This window comes from Neopsephotus bourkii, unplaced genomic scaffold, assembly GCF_033783945.1.
Source record: "Neopsephotus bourkii isolate Nb327-2 ecotype Australia unplaced genomic scaffold, CSIRO-AGI_Nbou_v1 NB_1660, whole genome shotgun sequence".
Classification (NCBI taxonomy): Eukaryota; Metazoa; Chordata; class Aves; order Psittaciformes; family Psittacidae; genus Neopsephotus; species Neopsephotus bourkii.
In genome coordinates, this window is record NW_026902134.1 from 26,187 (window position 1) to 44,861 (window position 18,675).

At 56.3% G+C, this 18,675-nt stretch overlaps 2 protein-coding genes across 11 annotated transcripts; both read right to left on the minus strand.

The window, feature by feature from the left end:
* Positions 1-37: 37 nt before the first annotated feature.
* LOC133224037 (tropomyosin alpha-3 chain) lies at positions 38-13,819 on the minus strand. Of its 10 annotated transcripts, none has more exons than XM_061375268.1 (11): positions 13,636-13,819; positions 11,217-11,350; positions 10,277-10,394; positions 9,958-10,028; positions 8,528-8,603; positions 8,021-8,083; positions 7,806-7,875; positions 6,179-6,257; positions 4,369-4,432; positions 1,736-1,858; positions 38-1,193 (listed from the first exon to the last, which is right to left on the minus strand). In XM_061375268.1, exons 1-10 carry the CDS (start codon positions 13,765-13,767, stop codon positions 1,781-1,783), a joined length of 885 nt encoding a protein of 294 aa, XP_061231252.1. In that variant the 5' UTR covers positions 13,768-13,819; the 3' UTR covers positions 38-1,193; positions 1,736-1,780. The 10 variants fall into 10 exon arrangements, with proteins under 10 accessions (XP_061231252.1, XP_061231254.1, XP_061231255.1 ...); XM_061375270.1 differs by lacking the exon at positions 8,528-8,603 and adding an exon at positions 9,097-9,172; XM_061375271.1 differs by lacking the exon at positions 1,736-1,858.
* A 448-nt stretch (positions 13,820-14,267) lies between these two features.
* Positions 14,268-15,264, minus strand: LOC133224016 (tropomyosin alpha-3 chain-like). The gene is made up of 2 exons (XM_061375228.1): positions 14,774-15,264; positions 14,268-14,459 (listed from the first exon to the last, which is right to left on the minus strand). Exons 1-2 carry the CDS (start codon positions 14,885-14,887, stop codon positions 14,268-14,270), a joined length of 306 nt encoding a protein of 101 aa, XP_061231212.1. The 5' UTR covers positions 14,888-15,264.
* Between the last annotated feature and the right edge of the window lie 3,411 nt (positions 15,265-18,675).

Consider the following 18,675-nt stretch of genomic DNA (forward strand, 5'->3'; position numbering starts at 1 on the left):
CCCTGGTCCCTGCACAGAGGGAAGCTCAGCAGCAGTGTGGAGGGAGGGGGTTTATTTCAAAAGACGGTAAGACAATTGTTCCATTTAGTATCAAAACACTTGATAAGGTTCCTTGCTCCGGCTTGGCCCCTAAACCGGCTACAACCAGGCAGCATGCTCACACAAGAAGCGACACACTGTGAGCCTGACACGTCTCCACACTCACACCTCACAGCGACACGTCAGCAATGCACAGCAAGATGGCTTGTACCTTATTAAGACACTAAGAGCACTCCTGGCCAGGGGAGAAGGCCTCGATCCCTTCCCTTGGGGCAGGCAAAAAAAGCTTCCCCAAGCGAACAAGGCTGTTGTACTTAAGCTGTTGAGTGCAAGCCAGCACTGAGTGCTAAAGCTTGGTGGGTCAGCACTCAGTGAAGGCAAATTCAGCTCCTGTGTAGCAATGGGTTAGAGGGGCCATGGCTTCTTCAAGGGGAAAAGAAATGGCCAACAGTGAGGGGGAAGAGAAACAACCCCTGTGAAGGTTCAACTGGCCAGGGAACTGCCTGGTTTTAGAAGTCTCCTTCTACCCAGGTTGCTTCTCCGCAAGTTACCTTAAAGCTGAGAAACTGAACTGCTCTTTTGGCAAACAGGCTCCTGGAAAGGAATTTTTCCCAATGGGCTCACATCACTATCCCAGCTGCTCCCATCAGGTGGCCCACAGTCGGAACCATGAGCCGCCCCCAACTCCCTCCCCAGCCAAGGCAGGACGACCCAGAGCTGGTTAACAGAAGGTTAATACCCAATTGTAAAGCCAAGAGCTTTGAGTGCAGCTCAGCAGCCTCACTGGTTACTCGGAATGTTCACACTGGTTACTACAAAAAAGAAAAGGTACTTACAAAATGTGTACATCTCAAAACATGCTCCCAAACATTATTGCATTGCTCGTTTCCCTTAATAACGTTGTTTGAAGCTCTGCCCAACCTGATGATGGCCTTTAACCCCGAGGCAAGGGAGAAGAGCTGCGTTTGGTCAAGTTAGCAACAGGAAGCAAACTCTGGTCCCAAGGGTTAGAGGCCAGCAGCAGCTGGGCCAGCGCGGGCATGGCGTGGCAGAGGCAGTGGTGGGGATCCATTACATCTCGTTCAGGTCTAGCAGGGTCTGGTCCAGCATTCTTTGCGTGCAGAGATGCTCCTCTTTGGTGGATTTCAGCTTATCTGGCAGGAAGCAAGAGTCAAGAGTTACCAGTGAGCCTCAGCCCCAGGAGATGCCTCGGCCATGGCAAGCATGGGACAGCCCCTTCCCAGCACTGCCACAGCGGGGCCTCGACCCAGGGGGCTGCCTAGGTGTAGGAGAAGCTCTGGAGTTACCTGGCTCATTGGTAGCCCCCTCACACAGCCGGTGCTTCTATCTGCATGGACACCATGTGCTCTTAGCGCTCTGGGCTGTGCTTTGCATGCAGGTGCCTCCAACCGGAGTTGGCTTCACCCAGGGATTCAACACCTCCAGACAGCCAGCAATGCACCCAAGAGCCAAAACACCCACAGAATCCCCCCCTGCAGGTACAGCTGCTTGTGCCCCCCTTCCCCAGCACAGAGATGCTGAGCTGGTCACCAAGACCGTGACTACCTAGCAGCAGGGAGCACAGAACCATGCCTCTAGGAGAGCAGGGAGAGACTGCTTTCAGTGGAGGGCAGGCAGACAGCAAGGAGGAGGAAAGGGTACTGCAACTGTGACTGATACTACAGACAATTCTCACATGTTCCTTAAGCCAGGAGGAGAGCTCAGATCAGTAAGCAGCACTCTAGGTAGGCTTAACTCCAAAGGTGAGCCCACCCTGATCACTGAGGACATCCACTCGCTGGGACACGGCACAGACAGGCTGTGGAAAGATGTCCTTTAGGTACAGGCAGATCCTCAAGGCCGCTCCCCAACCTCCTCAAGGTCAGTGCACAGAGCAAGCCTTCCCAGAGCACCAACAACGGCAGCCTTGAGAGGTTCCCTGCAGGCACCCAAGATACAGGTTCGTGCTGTGCATTTCAGGATGGCCAGGAGCTTTCCCAACGCTGGGAACAACCATTTCCCCTCAACCTTCTAGTTTAGGACCCAGTGTTTTACAGAGCAGGAGTCAGTCATTTATTGTTAGAAGCCATCATTCCATGCAGCAGGAATCCCTACAGTCATTCAGCTAACAGTAAATGAAGTCATAGCACCTGACAGACAGCTTTTAGCAGGCAGAACCCTAACTTCACCCCGGTCCTCTCCCAGGGTAGGGTGCAGCCATTTTGTTTCCATGGAGGAGCCAGGCAGGACACCCTGGACAAGGGACCAAGAGTGTTCAATGAACAGCCAAGCCCGAAGGTTCCTTCACTAAGAACAGAGGTTACCTTTCTAAAACCAAAGTAAATCTGAAGTAAATGAGAGGATTAATTCAAGGGCCCTATTAAATAGCAGCAAATGCATAAGATGCGCAAGTCTGCCAGTCATGAATGGGCAGATGCCACTGTGGTGCACAGCAGTGGTGGTGCCAAGGAGCACGTTTAATGGGATTAGTGGCCCCCTCCTCAGTCACACAGATCATGCAGCGTTAACTTGAGCTCGTGTGAGAGCAGGCGGTTTCTCTCAAGCTGGCTGTACAGGTGCTCTGCAGCAGCGACGGGATGAGGGGAAACAAGAGAGAAAAAGAGAGAGAAAGGGCAGGTTAGTGGAGGACCAAGCTGAGCACATCCAATATCTATGTAATAGCTAGGCTATGACACAGAAGAAGCTGGGAGGACAAGGGTTTATCTTACTAACGTGGGTTCCATCTCTCAAAGATCACAGAGGAAACCAAGTGTGAGCACAAATGGGCTTGTGAAGGCAAAGAAAGAGGAGAACACCAAGACACGCAGGCTGGGCTGGACCCAGTTCAGGAGAGAGCCTCAGGCTGTGCTTTGCATGTGGAGCACTGCAGAAAGAAGTAGTCCTACCACAGCTGAACTAGAAGTACCTTCCAAAGACAGCCACACCACACAGCACGGGACCGGTGGGTTTTTAACAGGGACATCAGAAGAAAAGAATGGCAGCACCTCATACCTGAACCTGGAGGATGCTCCTCCAAGGACATACCCTTGGGCCTCACTTAACAACTTGCCACATCTAGACAAGGCCTGAAGGCAGGATCTGCTTCGGCGATAGGACAGAGGAAGCTCTGGAGAGCAGGCTCCTGTGTTAGGTCTGTCCCAGAATAACTACATGAGTAGGATACAACCCCTCTGCAGGGGCTCAACACCATTCCTCACTGCTTTCAATGAAGGAATTGCTTGCTCTTGAACAAGACCTGGCCAGGTAGAGTCAAGCTGTTCACATGGAGCAGCCAAAGCACGTCCCCATTTCCAGTGTCTCCCCCAGCCACACAGTGGGGAAGCCCGTATTCACCCAGCTCCCATCAGCACTTGCTCTAGCTGCACCACACACAGAAGGTAGTAATGCTGCTTGTCCCTTCTCTAAGTCTACCAAGAGACCCAGCAAAGGCCAGAGAAGCCAACAACTTATGTTCCACGACAGTTGAAACAGAAGTTGCAGTATGCGGGATGGGTACATCCTATCCTGGCCTATATAAAAGCCTACCTCACACATAAGCTGCTGCTGCTGCTGCTGCTAGGGGCTCACTCTCTGGCCTCCATGCTGACTCTGACCTGGGCATCCTGACACCAGCCTCCAGCCCCAAGTGATCAGGGCTGGTCCTGTATCCCCAGAGTAGCAGAGGATGGGAGTCAACTGTGATCACAAGCACAGCCCAGCTCAGGGTAACCAGCCTGCACAAGTGGGTCAGAGCACAAGCCTCTCCACACCACCCAGTGCAGAGGTTGCACCACCCACTCCTCCATGTACCACCCAGCATGGAGTACCAAGGAGGGAACGGGCCTGCCACAGCCCAGCCTTCAAAAGCACTTGCAACACTACTGTGCAACAGCAGAGCCACCAGCTCCACACAAGGCAAGTCATAAACCCACCACTCCCAGGACCGCCCCATGAGGAAAGAGACCATTGCACAACGGTGAAATGGTGCCACCTCCCTCCTGGGAAAAGCTGACAACTCCAGCAACAAGAGCTGACAACTGGAAGCCTCCACACACCCAGACACTTGTGACACAGAATCTAGACCCTCTAATCCAGCTGCAGGTCTGGTCGCTTGCTTTGTGCTCACAGGGCACGAGTTCTTGCCCATACTCAAGGGGAGCTAGAGCTTTCCAAGCTCTTACCCTGTGAAATTCCCCCCCCACCAAGACCCGGCAGAGAGCAGACAGCCCTGACCCAGAAGACACAGAAAGAACAGGCTGGGGCAGCTCAGCGTGTCTGGGCTACCCTCATGGCTAGTGCCATTTGTGTGGAGAAGAGAGTGGCACAAACCTGAGGAAACCATGGGAGATGTCCCAGTTCATCAGGACTCTGCTCACGAAGGGCTCTTCGGGCTCTGGGGCAGATGAACCAAGCCAGAAAGGACAAAATATGTGACAGCCACCCATGAGGCAGCACAAACAGTCACAATAGGCTGAGCAGTGTTTATGGAGCAGAGCAGCAGTGGTGATGCACAACAGTGTTCACTGGGAAGCTCCGTGCCACGCTCCCAGCAGGATCCCAGCACCCTGCACAGGGAGCACGTGGCAAAGCACAGATTCCCTGCCTCCATTCCTGAAGCAAGGACCCCTGTCCCCTCAGGCAGCATCTCACACCCAACCAGTCCTGTCCAACTGGAAACCAGCCACAGCTCACTCATTTATTAGCTCACACACCCAGCAAGTGACTTGGTGACTATGAGGATGGTGACTTCCCACCGCGAGCCGGCACTTGGGAATGCCAGTGAACACTATGAAGCAGGCAGCTGTGCGCAGTGTCTTCAGCAAGTCTGAAGCAGGAAGAGCTCAAGTTGCTCCTGCTACAAGCCCCACCCTTCCATTTGCTGGCAAGGCTGAACCCTTTGCAGAGCTGCACTTTACATTTGTGAGCCAGGAAAACACCCCAAGGGAAAACTCCAGCATGTGAAGAAAGTGTGTGTATTCAGCCAAGGGTGATGAGGGTTACACTGGTTTGAAGGCACCACTGAAACAGTTACTCTAAAGCAGCAAGTGGTCACTAGAAACCCATTTCTCCAAAGCATCAGCCCTTCTATTCCATTTATGCAAAAACTGTTTTCCTTAGAAAAGGTGACATCATGCTCAAGCAAGGGGCAAGAGAAATACAAAAGGAGCTTTATGGCTCTACATAAGATATGCAGATGAGAACAATATACTCCCAGTTACACCCAGCCGTGGAAAGGGCAGCCCTTCAGAGCACAGCCGTGTCTGGCACATCAGGTCAAACAGAGGGAGCTTTGTTTAGGAGCGAGTGCAAGTGCTGTCAAGCTTCAGTGTCTTTACATTATGAATTCCCAGGGATGCCCTGTGCACAGTAACTGAGAAAAGGCACTGGAATTCAGAGAGAGGTGCTGAGAGTGTGAACGCAGGGTGCAGATGCAGAACAAGCCACCAAGCAGAAAGGCAAATCCAAAGTGTGGAATCACAAGACTTATCTGTGTGAGACAGAAGACACTCATTTTAAGAAAGACTGAAGTGTTTGTGAACAGCAAACTTTACTTAAGGAGCTTTCAGACACTAGCATTAAGGCTCTTCCTCTGCAGGTCAGGTACCTGACCTGTCCGTGGTTAGTGTGCAGGACGGTGCAGAGCAACAGTTAGAGCAGAACCTGCTGCATATTTCAACATAAAGCCAATTAGCAAAGTGGCAAAACCAGACAAGTTCAGCTACTTCCACAGATCAGCTCATGATCCAGCCCATCTCAAGCCTGTTAATGGCAATTCCTAAGGAATACACTCGAGCACTATGCACAGCCTCTTCCAGGAGGAATTCCGAGACCATGGCCCAGTGGCTCCAGCAGGCAGCTAAGCCACATTACCTTACGAAGCCTGTCCCAATGGCACTTCGAATTGCAAGTCATAGAGTTCAAGTCAGAACCCTTTGAGGCCAGTAGAGCACTTAGCGTTACACATGCAGCTCACAAGGACCTAGAGAAGAGCATGCTGCAGGAAAACCTCCCAGTGCTGGAGGCAGGGATCTGTAGAAGTAACGAAGACACAACAGTGCCATCGACTGTCCACCTCTGAAGACCACAGCACACCAAGCCTGCTGAAGCAAGAGGCAAACACCAGCCAGATCATATTTACATGGAAGTCATGTCATTCAAGGCGTGGTCCAGCTCCTCACTAATTGCTTTGTACTTCAGTTTCTGGGCATAGAGCTCATCTAGAAGATGTTGAGGGGGAGAACAAAAGGGAAACAATGAGGGAAGGCAGAGAAGTTCTTCCAGCAGTCTGGGGCAGGAAAAGCAGTATGGGATTCATGAACTGGAGAAACTGAAGTTAGATGTGGAGCCATCCCAGCTCCAGGTTAGTTCCTGACAATGAACAGGTGGGTTTGAACAGCCTGAGGACAGTGTGACCAGCAAGTGCCTTCCAAAATTACACCCAGCTCCAGGGGAAGCAGAGCCAAGACCTCAAACCACAGCAGCCTGTGAGAACAGTTAAGGTAAGTCAGCAAACCCCACTGACAGGAGGAGCAGGAGGGAAGGGCAACTCCATCCACTTAGGGAGAAGCTTGCTCCACCTAAGGAAGGCACAGATCAATTCAGGGGCTTCATTCTTCCCTTCAACCTCAATACAAAAACAGGTTTGGGAGCAACTGATCACCCCATAGGCCTGGGCATCAGAGACAATTCCCACTTTGCAGGCCACAGCCAGGCAGGCTGAGCCAAATAGACAGGCCACATGGGTGTTCTCCATCAGGTAAGATGGATGCATGAAGCAGACAGGCCTTCGGAGGAGGAGGTGGTCCTGAGACTCATATCCATGCACTCCTTGAGTACAAGACCTGGTGCAGCCTTGTCCCAGCTCTGCCTGCTCAGGCTCCAGTCCAGCTGGGAATGCTGTTAACAGCTTCCCAAGGACCAGAGAACTCCATCAGTTGTCATAAACTAGGTCACTCCATCAGCAAGGCTGGAGGCCAGAGCCCGCTCTCAGCCAACATGTTTCCAGGGGAAGCATGCAGGGATTTAGAGGAGGTTTTGCAGTTCCAAGTAAAAGCTTGCCCTGGCTGGGCTTGCTCTTGGCTGTGGTTCTGGAACAGCTCAGCTGACACCATTGCTATTTCTAGCTACAAACCCCTTCTGAGTGACTCCAGATGGTAGGATATGGCTTTCAATCCCCACGACCTGGCACAAAAAGCCTAAAGGAAGCCATCCGTGGCACACGCTGACCACACTGCAGGGACAGGGCTTGTGGTGATTTCATCTTGAACCAGAACTGACAATGGGGAGTTTGAGACTTCGGGGGTGCTGTTTCAAGAGTCAATGACTACTGTGGTTGACTTGTAGCACAACAGCCACATGCATGAGATCCTGCACACATGTATGTTATTATAAGAGATTCCTGGGAAGTTCAGGTGCTCCTCTCCATAAATTGGGTGAAGCTAGAGCAGAGGAACCCAGTTACATTCCTGAGGACATCACAACCAAGACGTTGCTGTCTGTCTCTACCAGTCAGATACAGTAAGGTGTTTACACGGAGAGCTGAAGACCTGCCACAGCACAGCCAGGACACTGCCTTTAGAGCAGATACAAAGGGCACGACTCGAGCCAAGAGGCATCAAAGCCTCACCTTGGAGCGTGATCAAACTCTGCCTCCAAGGAGTGAGGAGCAGAGCAGTGTCTCCATTCTCCAACTCTTTGGAAGGGAGCTTTCCTCAGCGTCCCCCTCCTCACCACATACTCCCCGGCTTCCCATCCCCAAGATGTACCTTCCAAATCATCAATGGTCTTCTCCAGCTTCGCTACAGACCGCTCAGCAAATTCAGCACGGGTCTCTGCCTGCAGGAAGAAGCAAGCCCATTAGTACAACAGCTTTGGAGTACAGCAAAGGGTTATGGAGGCATCCGCCTGAGGACATGAAGTCTCCTGCCTTCCACATCTCTCCCCAGTCGACCAGCTGCGCCACCCTGACATGGTCCCTCACCTCTTTGAGTTTATCAGTCAGGATCTTGATCTCTTCTTCGTATTTATCCTCTTTTTGGGAGTACTGTGGAAAAGAACAGGAGTCAGCAACCAGCAGCCCTCAGCAGCCCCACAACCTCCCACTCCCACAGCTACAGAGGAAGACAACTCCTCCATTGCAGTGCACATGCCTGCAGAAACTTCCAGCTGGGAGCTGCTCATCCCCACCCCAGTCCAACAGAAGTAGGTCAGGGACTCCCACACCATGCACAGAACAAACCTGGATACAAATTCTCATCCTAGCAGCTGATCTGAGTCTGCCCCAGGGCAGGGCACGGCAGCCAGGCTCCCCACAGCTCCTACAGTCAACATTAGCACTGAAATCTATTAGCTCTTTGGGGAGCAGGGATAGGTCTCCTTGCTTGCTTAAGGCTGCAGTTGTGCCATTTCCATCCCAGTGGGTGCTCTGCTGTCACACACCCTCTGAGCAAAAGAGAAATGTTTCTGGCCCTTGGACACGCAGCCCTACCTTCTCAGCCTGAGCCTCAAGAGACTTGAGATTGTTGGTGACATTCTTCAGCTCTTCCTCCAGCTCGGAACATTTACTGTGGGGTTGTGTAAAGAAAAGGAGGAGGAAAAAGGCAAAGAAGAAGTGGGAGGGAAAGACAGGAGAAAAAGAAGTGAATCCATGTGCAGGGAAGAGCAGGAAGTTCTTAAGGAGACGGGCTGTGATCAGGGTGGATGGGAGCCTGCTTTGAGGCACCTGTGCAGAAAGCAAGTTCCCTTCCCACCTCCAAGTTTGTATTGGAAGTCTTCTGCCAGCACATGCACAGGGCACTGAGCTGAGCAGCCGAGGTGTGAACACAGACTTCGGCCAGACCTGGAATCTTCCAAGTAGAAACCACACATTTAGTTTGCTGTAAGGAGGGAACCTGTTCCGATGGACACATGGACCTCCACCACCACTGGGACAGGAACATTGATGGGCAGAGGACAGAACATTCCAGGAAAAAGATGCAGTTAAGCTGAGGGAAGAAACATGGGCAAGAAAACCAGGAGAGTTGTGTTTTAATGGTTCCAGAAGGGAATGGTTAGTACCTTGTCTTCAGCAACAGACAGACACCTCAAGTGCTGGTCCATCACTCGGATCTGCTCCCGCAGCTCCCGGCAACGACTATTAGTGACGGTCACACGATGGCAGAAGCCAGGTGGGGACAGGGGTCAAAAGGAGTACCAAGAACACAACACCACAGAGGGGAAGGGGAAGAACACAAAGAAGTCACAGTCATGACATGCATTCTGGGCAGGAAGCACAGTGCTACTGCTGCAAACACACTAACTTTGTTAGACAAGGCCCAGAGTACAGAAAGGACCTGACCAGCTCAAGGACTGGCTAAAGCATTTGGACATGTGAAAGGTGCCCAGACACCACAGTCTGCATGTGTGCTCCAAGCAGAGGCAGCCCAGCTCACTGCTCAGCACTGCACAAGTCTGCAGTGGTTACGCAAAGGATAAGAGGCCAAAGACCAAGATCAGCCCCAGTTCTGCCCTTGGACATTCTCCATGCCACTTCAGTCCTGACCCACAAGGCCTCCACTGCTGCAGGAGAAGTGCTGTGCACTCATGTGCTCTGTTAGCAATGCGTAAGGATCTTGTGACCATGCACACAAAGCAGTGCTGGTGACCACCAAGTGGAGATGGGTTCTCTGGCCTGGCTAACTAGGGAGTGCCTCCATGTCAAGGGGCAAAACATCTCCACTAAAAGGCAAATCACATAATTGCAAACTCCACATCCTCAGTGGACCTGATCCTCTTGTGAGCAGAAGAGTGCTTCCAAGCCATTCTTCTGAGGATCTGAACTCATCCTGTGCTTCAGGCCTTGTGTAACAAGATTAGGAATGCTGTGTTAGTTCCCATGCAAAGACAGATGTGCCAGTTACATGCAAGCAGATTACTCACGACTCTGCAAGCTCAGCTCTCTCTTCAGTACGCTCTAGATCTCCTTCTATGATCACCAGCTTTCGAGCAACCTGGAACAGAGAATTAGAGTGAAGAGGAAGGAAAACGATTCTGTATTTGTAGGCTCTGCAGAGCAGTAAAGGGAAAAGCTGTAGGAGTCAGTGGAGCTGCCAGAGCCTTTTGGCTGTGGGGAACACAGATGGAGCTCTCTGAAAGCCAGGCTCTCCCACCAGGTTTGCTGAGGAAAGCCCTGTCAGCAAGAAAAGGAGCTGCCTCTCCTGGCCTGGGTCAGCTGCACTACAGCATCCAAGGCTCTCACCTCCTCATACTTCCTGTCTGCCTCCTCTGCAATGTGCTTGGCTTCCTTGAGCTGGATCTCCTGCAGCTCCATCTTCTCTTCATCCTTCAGAGCTCTGTTTTCAATTACTTTCATGCCTCTGCCCAAAAGAATGCACAGGGAGGGGAGATGTAGAAAAAAAAGATGTACAAGCCACTGGTGTAATGAGCTTTGGAGCATTAACAGTGCTCCCCTGGACCACGTTGCTTCCTTATGAGCCATGACACCTCCAAGTGCACAGGGGGGCACGGGAAAGCAGAAACTACTGGGCTGACACAAATACAGCAACCTCGATTGCTCAGAATTAACTGTTCCTTGGCATGTTCCTCCAGCAGCTCATTGGGCTCCTGGTTAAAAGGAAATGTGATGCTTCTGAGGGGAACAAGCCAGGCTGTCTTAGGGGCTGAGCCAAGCACTTTCCAGGCTGGAATGCAGGAAGAGCCAAGTCCATCTTTATGGCAGGCCATGAGCTGGGTCAGGCTGCTCACTACAAGCATTTGTACCAGTGAGGCACAGCAGCCAGCTGGAAGTGCACCACTCCCCTTCTGAATCACAGAGCCAGGGCAGGGGCCATCTGCCAGCAGGGAGAATGCTGGCAGAGCCAGTGCAAACAGATGCCTCCCCATCAGCAGACACTTTTACAGGTCAACAGTGTCCCAGAACCCACCTATTTCGCCTCACTTGGAGACAGGGATGCATTGTAGCACACAGCACTTACTCAGTCCTTAGCCTCAGGTTCTAAGATACCCACTCAAGGCCAACACACTGTTGTACCTGCTCTGCATAAGCAACTCCCACAGGCAACCTTGATGTGGTATCTCCTTCCCACCCTCCAGGAGGCCCAGGAGGTTGATGGCACTGAGCCCTCAGTCAGGAAGAGGGCTGAGATGTTTGAGGGAGTGAAAGCAGATCCCTTGCTCACCTTTCACTTTCATCTGCAGCCTTCTCTGCCTCTTCCAGCTTCTGCAGAGCTGTGGCAAGGCGCTCCTGGGCTCGGTCTAACTCCTCCTCTACCAGCTGGATACGGCGGTTCAGAGATGCCACTTCTGCCTCAGCCTGGAGGAAAGAGATGAGTGTGACTGATTGTTAGCACAGGGCAGCTGAGCTCTGCATTCAGGTCAGCGATAACACATGGGAAGCCCGAAACAAAATGAGGGTGCTGCACCCACTGCCTTAGAGGCTTCATGCCAGCACTTCACACACAGCTCTCTGGCTACACAGCGACTCAGCCTGCAGGTTTCCTGCCTGTCACTTCAAGCTGACGTGACAGTTGAAGCCATCAACACTAAGGAGATGCCTTACACTAATGGCTCTTCTCTGCAGCTGCTGTGCTCCTGCCAGGCATCAATCACAACAGTATTCAGCCACCGCACCAGAGCTGGGTGACAGCTACCATTTAGCACAGCTTCCTCACATGATCTGGACATGGGCATTGCTTCAAAGCAGGCCTCTGCTCAGCAACAGAAGAGGGATGAACAGCTCCAGAGGGCTGCCAAGCTGGGGCAGGGCACTGCAGTGCCCACAATCTGCAGCTCAAGTCTCAGGGAGCCAGTGGGGCTCCAGGCTTCCTTCGCCCAGCGGTTTGCTCACAGAAGGAGCAGCAGCCTCAGCCAGCCTTGAGGCAGCTTGAGGCAGCTGCTCCCCAGTAACAGCAATGCTTAGACAGCCACCTTGGTTCAGCTGTACCCACCCGGAGCTGGTGCACTTGCTGAGAGCCAGAAGTGTGACTACAGAAGTGTCACCACAAAAGGGAGCAAGGCTTTTAAGGATCCAGCAGACAGTGGCCATCCCACTGCCCAAAGCAGTGCTGCTCTAACAGCTCTGGCATCAACCAGAGCATGTCTGCTTCCAGTCTGTGTCAAGCCCAACCACAGGGGAAGCCCGGATGCCTCGGGGACACTAACACCTCACCCAAACTCCTGCTCTCCAAAAGGACTAGAGCACTGGTACAAAGACACACAGGGCTGCAGGCATGTCAGGGCAGCACTGTGATCTTCCACAGGGACCCATGCACATGCCAGGCATATGTGGAATATCCCAGCAGTGTGCAACAAAGCAGCCTGCAAGGCCATGGGTGGGAGGAGCAGAGCCATGAAAGGAGCCAGTGTTAGAGCAGGGCTGAGAGAAACCCTGTGCAGTGGCCAGGAGGGGCTCAGCACCTCGGTACAGCATGCTTCAAGCCCAGGGTGTGAGAACACAAGGTGAAGAGGAGCTCCTGTGCTCCCATCCATGAAACACAACTGGGAAGGAGCCTGCCTGCCACAAATGGCTTTCACCTGTGAACGAGGCAACGGTGGGAGAGCCTCCTCCTTCTCGCAGGAGCTGGAGACACAACAGCACAGGAGGCCTGACCATTTCGTGATGCCCTGAACCTCAGCATCCAGCCCTGGCTTCCTGCAGGCAGCTCTTAACCCACCCGAAAGCACCACCCGTCCTTCCTTACAGGAAATGCCAGAGCATGGCGTGATGTCTCCAGGCATTCCCGTTGCTCTGGGCTTCCTTCAGGAGCCTTGCAAGCCAAAGGAGAGCTCACTTTGGCTTCCCCAGGCCATGGAGCTCCACCAGGGGGGCCACGAACCAGGCCAGAGGCAAGCGCAGGCCACACTGGGAGCACGGATTCCCTCCCCAGGAGCAGGGCTCAGGCAAGCCGGGAGAAACACCCGTTCCCTTGACAACAGCACCCCTGTCAGAGAATTCCTTACGTGGCTGCAAAGCGAGAGCCTGGCAGAAGGCTGCGAGGGGCCAGAAGCTTCTGCCGCCAGCCCCCATGGGCAGCAGAGCCCGAGCAGCCCCACAGCAGCAGCAGGGCCCAGGCACTGACGTGGAGCTGGCTGCCCCAGCGCTGCTCGCTGATCCTTCCTTTTTTCTCTCTTTCTCTCCCTCCCCTCCCAGCCCCTGCAGCCCGTCCCAGCCCGATCCAGCCCCGCCCACGCTCCCCCCAGCCCTCCGGGGCCGGGGGCTCACCCCTCGCAGGGAGGGACCCGGACCCGGACCCGGGCCGGGCCCCGCACCCCACAGCTCGCTTCCATTTTCCCCGCACACGCCGAGGCAGCCCGCAGCTTTGTGCTCGCAGCGCCGGACCGCACAAGATGGCCGGTTCCTTTCCTCCCTCCCTCCCCCGCAGCACGGACCCCCGGGCCCAGCCGCTTCCAGCCTCGGTAACGCTGAAAGGCAGCTCCACCGCACCAACCGGGCCCGGGCCTCAAGGCGGGGAAGCCCCGAGGCCCCGCAGCCACCGCGGCGGGCGGGATCCGATCGCTGCGAGCTGCCGCCCGTCCGAGCACTGGAGATCCGGTGCCCGCAGCCGCGGCACCCCCAGCGCTGGTACCGACCGCCGGTACCTGCTCGCGGTTGCGGCGCTCGGCCTCCACCTCCCGCTGCAGGCGGTCGGCCCGTTCCTCGGCGTCATCCGCCTGCTGCTGCAGCACCTGGATCTTGCGCTTCACAGCCTCGATGGTGGTAGCCCCCGCCATGCTCCGCTCCCGGCCCCGCCGCGCCCCGACACACCGGAACGAGGCCCCACCGCCCGGGAACTGACGTCACTTCCGTCCGCCCCGCCCGGGGGTTGCCATGGAGACGAGGAGCCGCCGTGGCGGGAGGTGGGGGGTGCCCCGCGGCATGACCCACGTGTGGCGGGGGGGGGGTTCCAAGCGCCCAGCAAGGGAGCTCCTCCAGCTCCAGCCCCTGCCATGGCAGGGACCCCTTCCACTGGAGCAGGATGCTCCAAGCCCCTGTGTCCAACCTGGCCTCGAGCACTGCCAGGGATGGGGCAGCCACAGCTTCTCTGGGCACCCTGTGCCAGCGCCTCAGCACCCTCACAGGGAAGAGCTTCTGCCTAAGCGCTCAGCTCAGTCTCCCCTCGGGCAGGTTCAAGCCATTCCCCTTGCCCTGTCCCTACAGGCCCTTGTCCCAAGCCCCTCTCCAGGTTTCCTGCAGCCCCTTTAGGCACTGGAGCTGCTCTAAGGTCTCCCCTTCAGGAGCCTTCTCTTCTCCAATGTGTTGTCCCCTGGCAATGCCCTTCCCCCCTGCCCATACGTACGTCCGCTGCCTTCTTCTCCGCCAGCTCCAGCTTCTCCTGAGCGTCCTTCAGAGCCTCTGAGTACTTGTCCAGCTCATCCTCTGTCCCCTTCAGCTTCTTCTGCATGGAGGCCAGCTCATCCTCCAGCTGGAACGGCAGCAACGGTCACCCCACATGGATCCCCTCACGGAGAGAGCCATGTCTGCTCCACCCCAGGCTGAGCTCTGCCCCATGGCATCCCTCCTGCCCCATCCCAGCTCTGACCCACAGCATCCCTCCTGCTCCATCCCAGGGCTAGTGTCCAGCCCTGGGTTGTGTCCCACAGTGTCCATCCCTCAGTGTCCTACATGCCACCAAGAAGCCACCAGGATGCCCCTTTGCCACAGCCTATGCCGGCTCTGGGCTCACTGTGGTACAGCACAAGAAGCCACCTCCAAACCAGCTCCTACCACCTGCCCTACCTGCTTACTCCTCTCCTCTGCCTGCTTCTGCTCTGCCTCTGCCTGCTCTGCCCGGTCCAGTGCATTCTCCTTATCCAGCTTCAGCATCTGCATCTTCTTCTTGATGGCCTCCATTCTTGGTGGGGCAGTGGGACAGGCAGGACAGGACGGGCAGGATGGTGGCAGGACTGCCCCGGCCCTGATGCCCCGGGCTCTTTATCAGCTCTGCTCTGCCCGCCGCCGCAGGCACTTTGCCTTTCTTGGCCAGAGCTGCCTCTCCACCTCCCCAAAAAGCCAGGGCTTGGGACCCATTGTGTGCCCTGGGGGGGTCCGGGCCCCACAGCCTTATTTGGCCTCCTGTGGACAGCTGGGGTGGTTATAAAAAGCAGCGAGCAGGGGGGCTCCTGCATTGTCCTGGCCGCCCCCTTCCATGCAATGAGACACGCGGGCTGGCGTCACCCACCTCGGGGCACTGATCTGGGTGCCTGTGGCTCACCCCCACCTCTGCATGCCATGAGGTGTCCCTGTGGCCCCCGGGTGACATTTACCCTTGCACAGGGTTTAGCTGCGGCCCCCCGGGCAGCTGGATGCACCCCGACCCACATCTCCGGAGCAGCATCCGTGGAGCTTGGAGCCCGGCTCCGGCTGTGCCGGTGCTTGGCCATGAGGCATAAGATGCTTTTGGCAGCCGAAGGAGCGAATTCCGCAGGCCCAAGGAGGAATTCCTAGGGTGGCCGGCAGCACTTCCCATGCAGCCACAGGGATTAGCTCCAGCCCCAAGTATCCAATAGCCCCATGAGCCAAGCCCCTGGGGTCAGTACCCAGGGGCCCAGGAGATGAAGCCTGACCCTGCTGGCAGCTCCGTGATCCCCAGGCAGGGAGCCAAGCACCCATGAATTGTCCCATTGAATCTCCATGCCCCTGGGAGCCAGAAATAGCCCCGCGCTGGGGCAGCAGAGCCAGCAACGGGCACTGGGCCACGCGCCTTTGTACTGGGATCATCCCAGTGGCGTGAGCACTGACCCTGCCGCCATCCCAAACCTCCGCAGCTCCCTGTGCCTGGCCCCATGGAGCATGGGCAGATGGGTGTCATTGCAGAAATGGAACGGGTACGGGAAGGGGCATGTGGGGACACTCGATGGGGGGCACACCCATGGGAAGGGTGCAGGCAACAATGGGTCAGCGCCGCGTGTCCCTGGCGCTGTAAGAATATGTTTGATATTTAGTTGGTTTTTCAATAAAACAACCTAATATCAAACATATCAGACAGAGGCAGGTGGACGGGACCCGGGGCTCAGCTCCCTGCAAGAGAAGGAGAGAAGTGGAGGCTGAAAGCTGCGAGTGTCTCAGTTCCTCAAGCCCTCCAGGGCACCTGCACCAGCACTGGGATGCTCTGGGAAGCACTGCTGGAGCAGGAGGCGCCCTGCAGCAGGGACAAAGCCAGAGCAGGGCAGCGTATACACCATGGCCTGGTTCAGCATAGCACGACATGGGTCATGCTGCCCCACTGTCCCTACGCGCCAAGGGGACCCCACATCCATCACCGCCTTACCTGGGCTCGGGGGCTCCTCGATGGTGCAGCTCGGGGGCCGCCGGCCGCTGTTTATAACTGCACTCGGCCACCCCAGCCCCGTGCACGTGGCCCCATTCCCATTAGTTACGACCCATCGACATCCCCCCACAGACCCCGTGCCCTTCACCGCACAGGGCCAGTCGATACAGGTCGATGAGGGCCCAGCGCCGCCTGCTCCTGCCCCCGGTCACACGCCAGCGTCATTAGCAGAGCCATCGATAGTGGGGAGCCGGCCCTGTCCCAGTAGGCTCTGCCCAAGGACAAGCCCCAGCCAGCGCTGCGGCTCGTGCCCCACGTCCCCTCCTCCTCTGCCTGTGTCCCCTCACCCTGGGGGGACACGCTGGTACCCCTCATCCACAGGAGGAGATTCCTGGCACCCTTCCCCATCCCTCATGCAGATGCAGCTCCCCTGTGCTGGGCCTTGCTGGGGGACAAAGGCAGGACCCCCAGCCTGCTCCGGGCTGGCTGCTGGGTCCTGGCTGGTAGCATCCAGACATGAGAGTGTCTTGGAGGGCTGGAGGCACGTGTGTCCTCATGCCGTGCCAGTGCTGTGCCACAGTGGGAAACACTGACCTTGGGATGGCATTGCAGGCTCTGAGGGGGCCTAAACCTTGGGCTGCCCATGGGGCAGGACGTGGGGCAGCCAGAGCCCAAACCTTGTCCAGGACGAGGGGGGCTGCATGTGGAAGGTGGCACAGGGGACAGTGGGGACACAGCAGCAGTGCCAGGAGCCAGGGGCGTGTGTGCAGCCAGAGCTGATGTGATGCAACCCGACAGCAGAGCTAATGAAGGGCTGTGGGCAGGGGGTGCCGGCTCCGCAGCCCCCAGCCCTGTCAATAAGCAGCGCCAGGGCAGGCACTGATGGGCCCTGGGGCTGGGAGACACCAAGGTCAGGCAGAGGCAGCAGGGAGGGGAGGAAGGGGATGGGCTCCCTCAGTTGGGGTGCAGATGGGGCTCAGGAGTGCCTGGACATCGCAGCCAGCCCAGTGCCCCACGGGACAGCAGCGTGCGGCCGAGGCGGGCACCGCACACGCTGGGAGCAGGATGCAGGCAGCTCACCGGCCGTGCTGCCACCTCCTGGTACGGGCACGGCCGGGACCGAGCGTGCGGGATCCAGCATGTCCCAGCCACAGGGATCTGCTGCTGGGCTGCTCCTTCCCCTGCATCTGCACGGGGCAATGCCCAGGGTGCAGCAGGCGCAGCCCCCGTCGTGCTCCATGTGCTTCATGCTCAACTGAGAAGTGGTGAATGCTCCATCCCTGGCAGTGTTCAAGACCAGGCTGGACGGAACCTGGGGTGGCATGGTCTAGTGAGCATCCCTGCCCATGCCAGGGGGTTGGAACTGGATGATCTTAAGGGCTTTTCCAACTCAAACCATTCCATGCCATCCTGTCCCCCCAGCCTGTCTACAGGGCCAAGGCCCCCCCTCGCCTGCTGCCCCCAGCACAGGGGGGCTCCCTTTGCTGGAAGCCTCTCCAGAAGCCTGAAGGAGGCACCCCCCTTCCCCAGAGCCTGCAACCAAAACTACACGTCTGGGGGTTGTGGGGCTCGACCCACACAAGGGGGAGGCTGCACCCCACTGTCCCCAGGAACCCAGGACAGCCACCAGGACAGTCTCTGCCCCATCCCACCTCCTGCAAGGGGGGCTGCCTGCTTGCCACTGCTCCAGGAACACCACAACCACCCTCTGTACCTTTAACAGCATCCCCATTACTGTGGCAGCAGCATGGGGATGGATACGGCTCTGGATGCGGCAGGGAAGGGCTTCCTGCAGTCAGAGGCTGATGTTCCACACCCTGCTTGGGGTTAACTGTCATTTTATTAAACAGCCATTAAAAAGAGTGCAGAGGCCCAGCGAGGGGCAGGGTTGTCCCACCCCCCCGTTGTGATGACTGGACTGGGGAGCAGTGGGTGCTGCTGGCGGCCTGGCAGGACGCACACATCAAGGTGGGGGCCGCGAGCTTTCACCCCCTGAGGCTCGGCAGCCGCTGGCACACGAGGCGCTGGTGAGAATGGGAGGAAACCCCTCTTGGCAGGACAGGCAGGACGTCGGAAGCTGGTATTTGTCTGCTCAACACGTCCCCAAATGCCCAGTTGCAGGAGAAGAGTAGAAAACACAGCCACAGGGGCTAAGAACTGGCCACCAAGCTATTTACACTCTGTCCAGGCACCCTGGGACACCTGGCTGACAGCAGTGATGGGACCACAGGGAAAAGAGCAGAGAAGCAGCTCCAGAGCCTGGGACCCACAGCCAGGACAGACAAACAGGAGCAGCCCCCTCCAGTCATCAGGGGGAGGAGGAGAGGTGGAGCAGAGCGCTGGCTGGGCCTGATGTCTCTTAGAAACAAGC

Bases quoted from the DNA above. Each gene is read 5' to 3' on its own strand.
- LOC133224037 (XM_061375268.1), bottom strand. From the start codon at position 13,767: ATGGCGGGGGCTACCACCATCGAGGCTGTGAAGCGCAAGATCCAGGTG. The intron at 10,395-11,216 runs GTGAGCAAGGGA...TCTTTTGGGCAG, and splicing joins GCTGCAGATGAAAGTGAAAG to AGGCATGAAAGTAATTGAAA. The intron at 1,859-4,368 runs GTTTGTGCCACT...ATCTTTCCACAG, and splicing joins ATCTCCCATGGTTTCCTCAG to CCTGTCTGTGCCGTGTCCCA.
- LOC133224016 (XM_061375228.1), bottom strand. From the start codon at position 14,887: ATGGAGGCCATCAAGAAGAAGATGCAGATGCTGAAGCTGGATAAGGAG. The intron at 14,460-14,773 runs GTAGGGCAGGTG...CTGCCGTTCCAG, and splicing joins CAGAGGAGAGGAGTAAGCAG to CTGGAGGATGAGCTGGCCTC.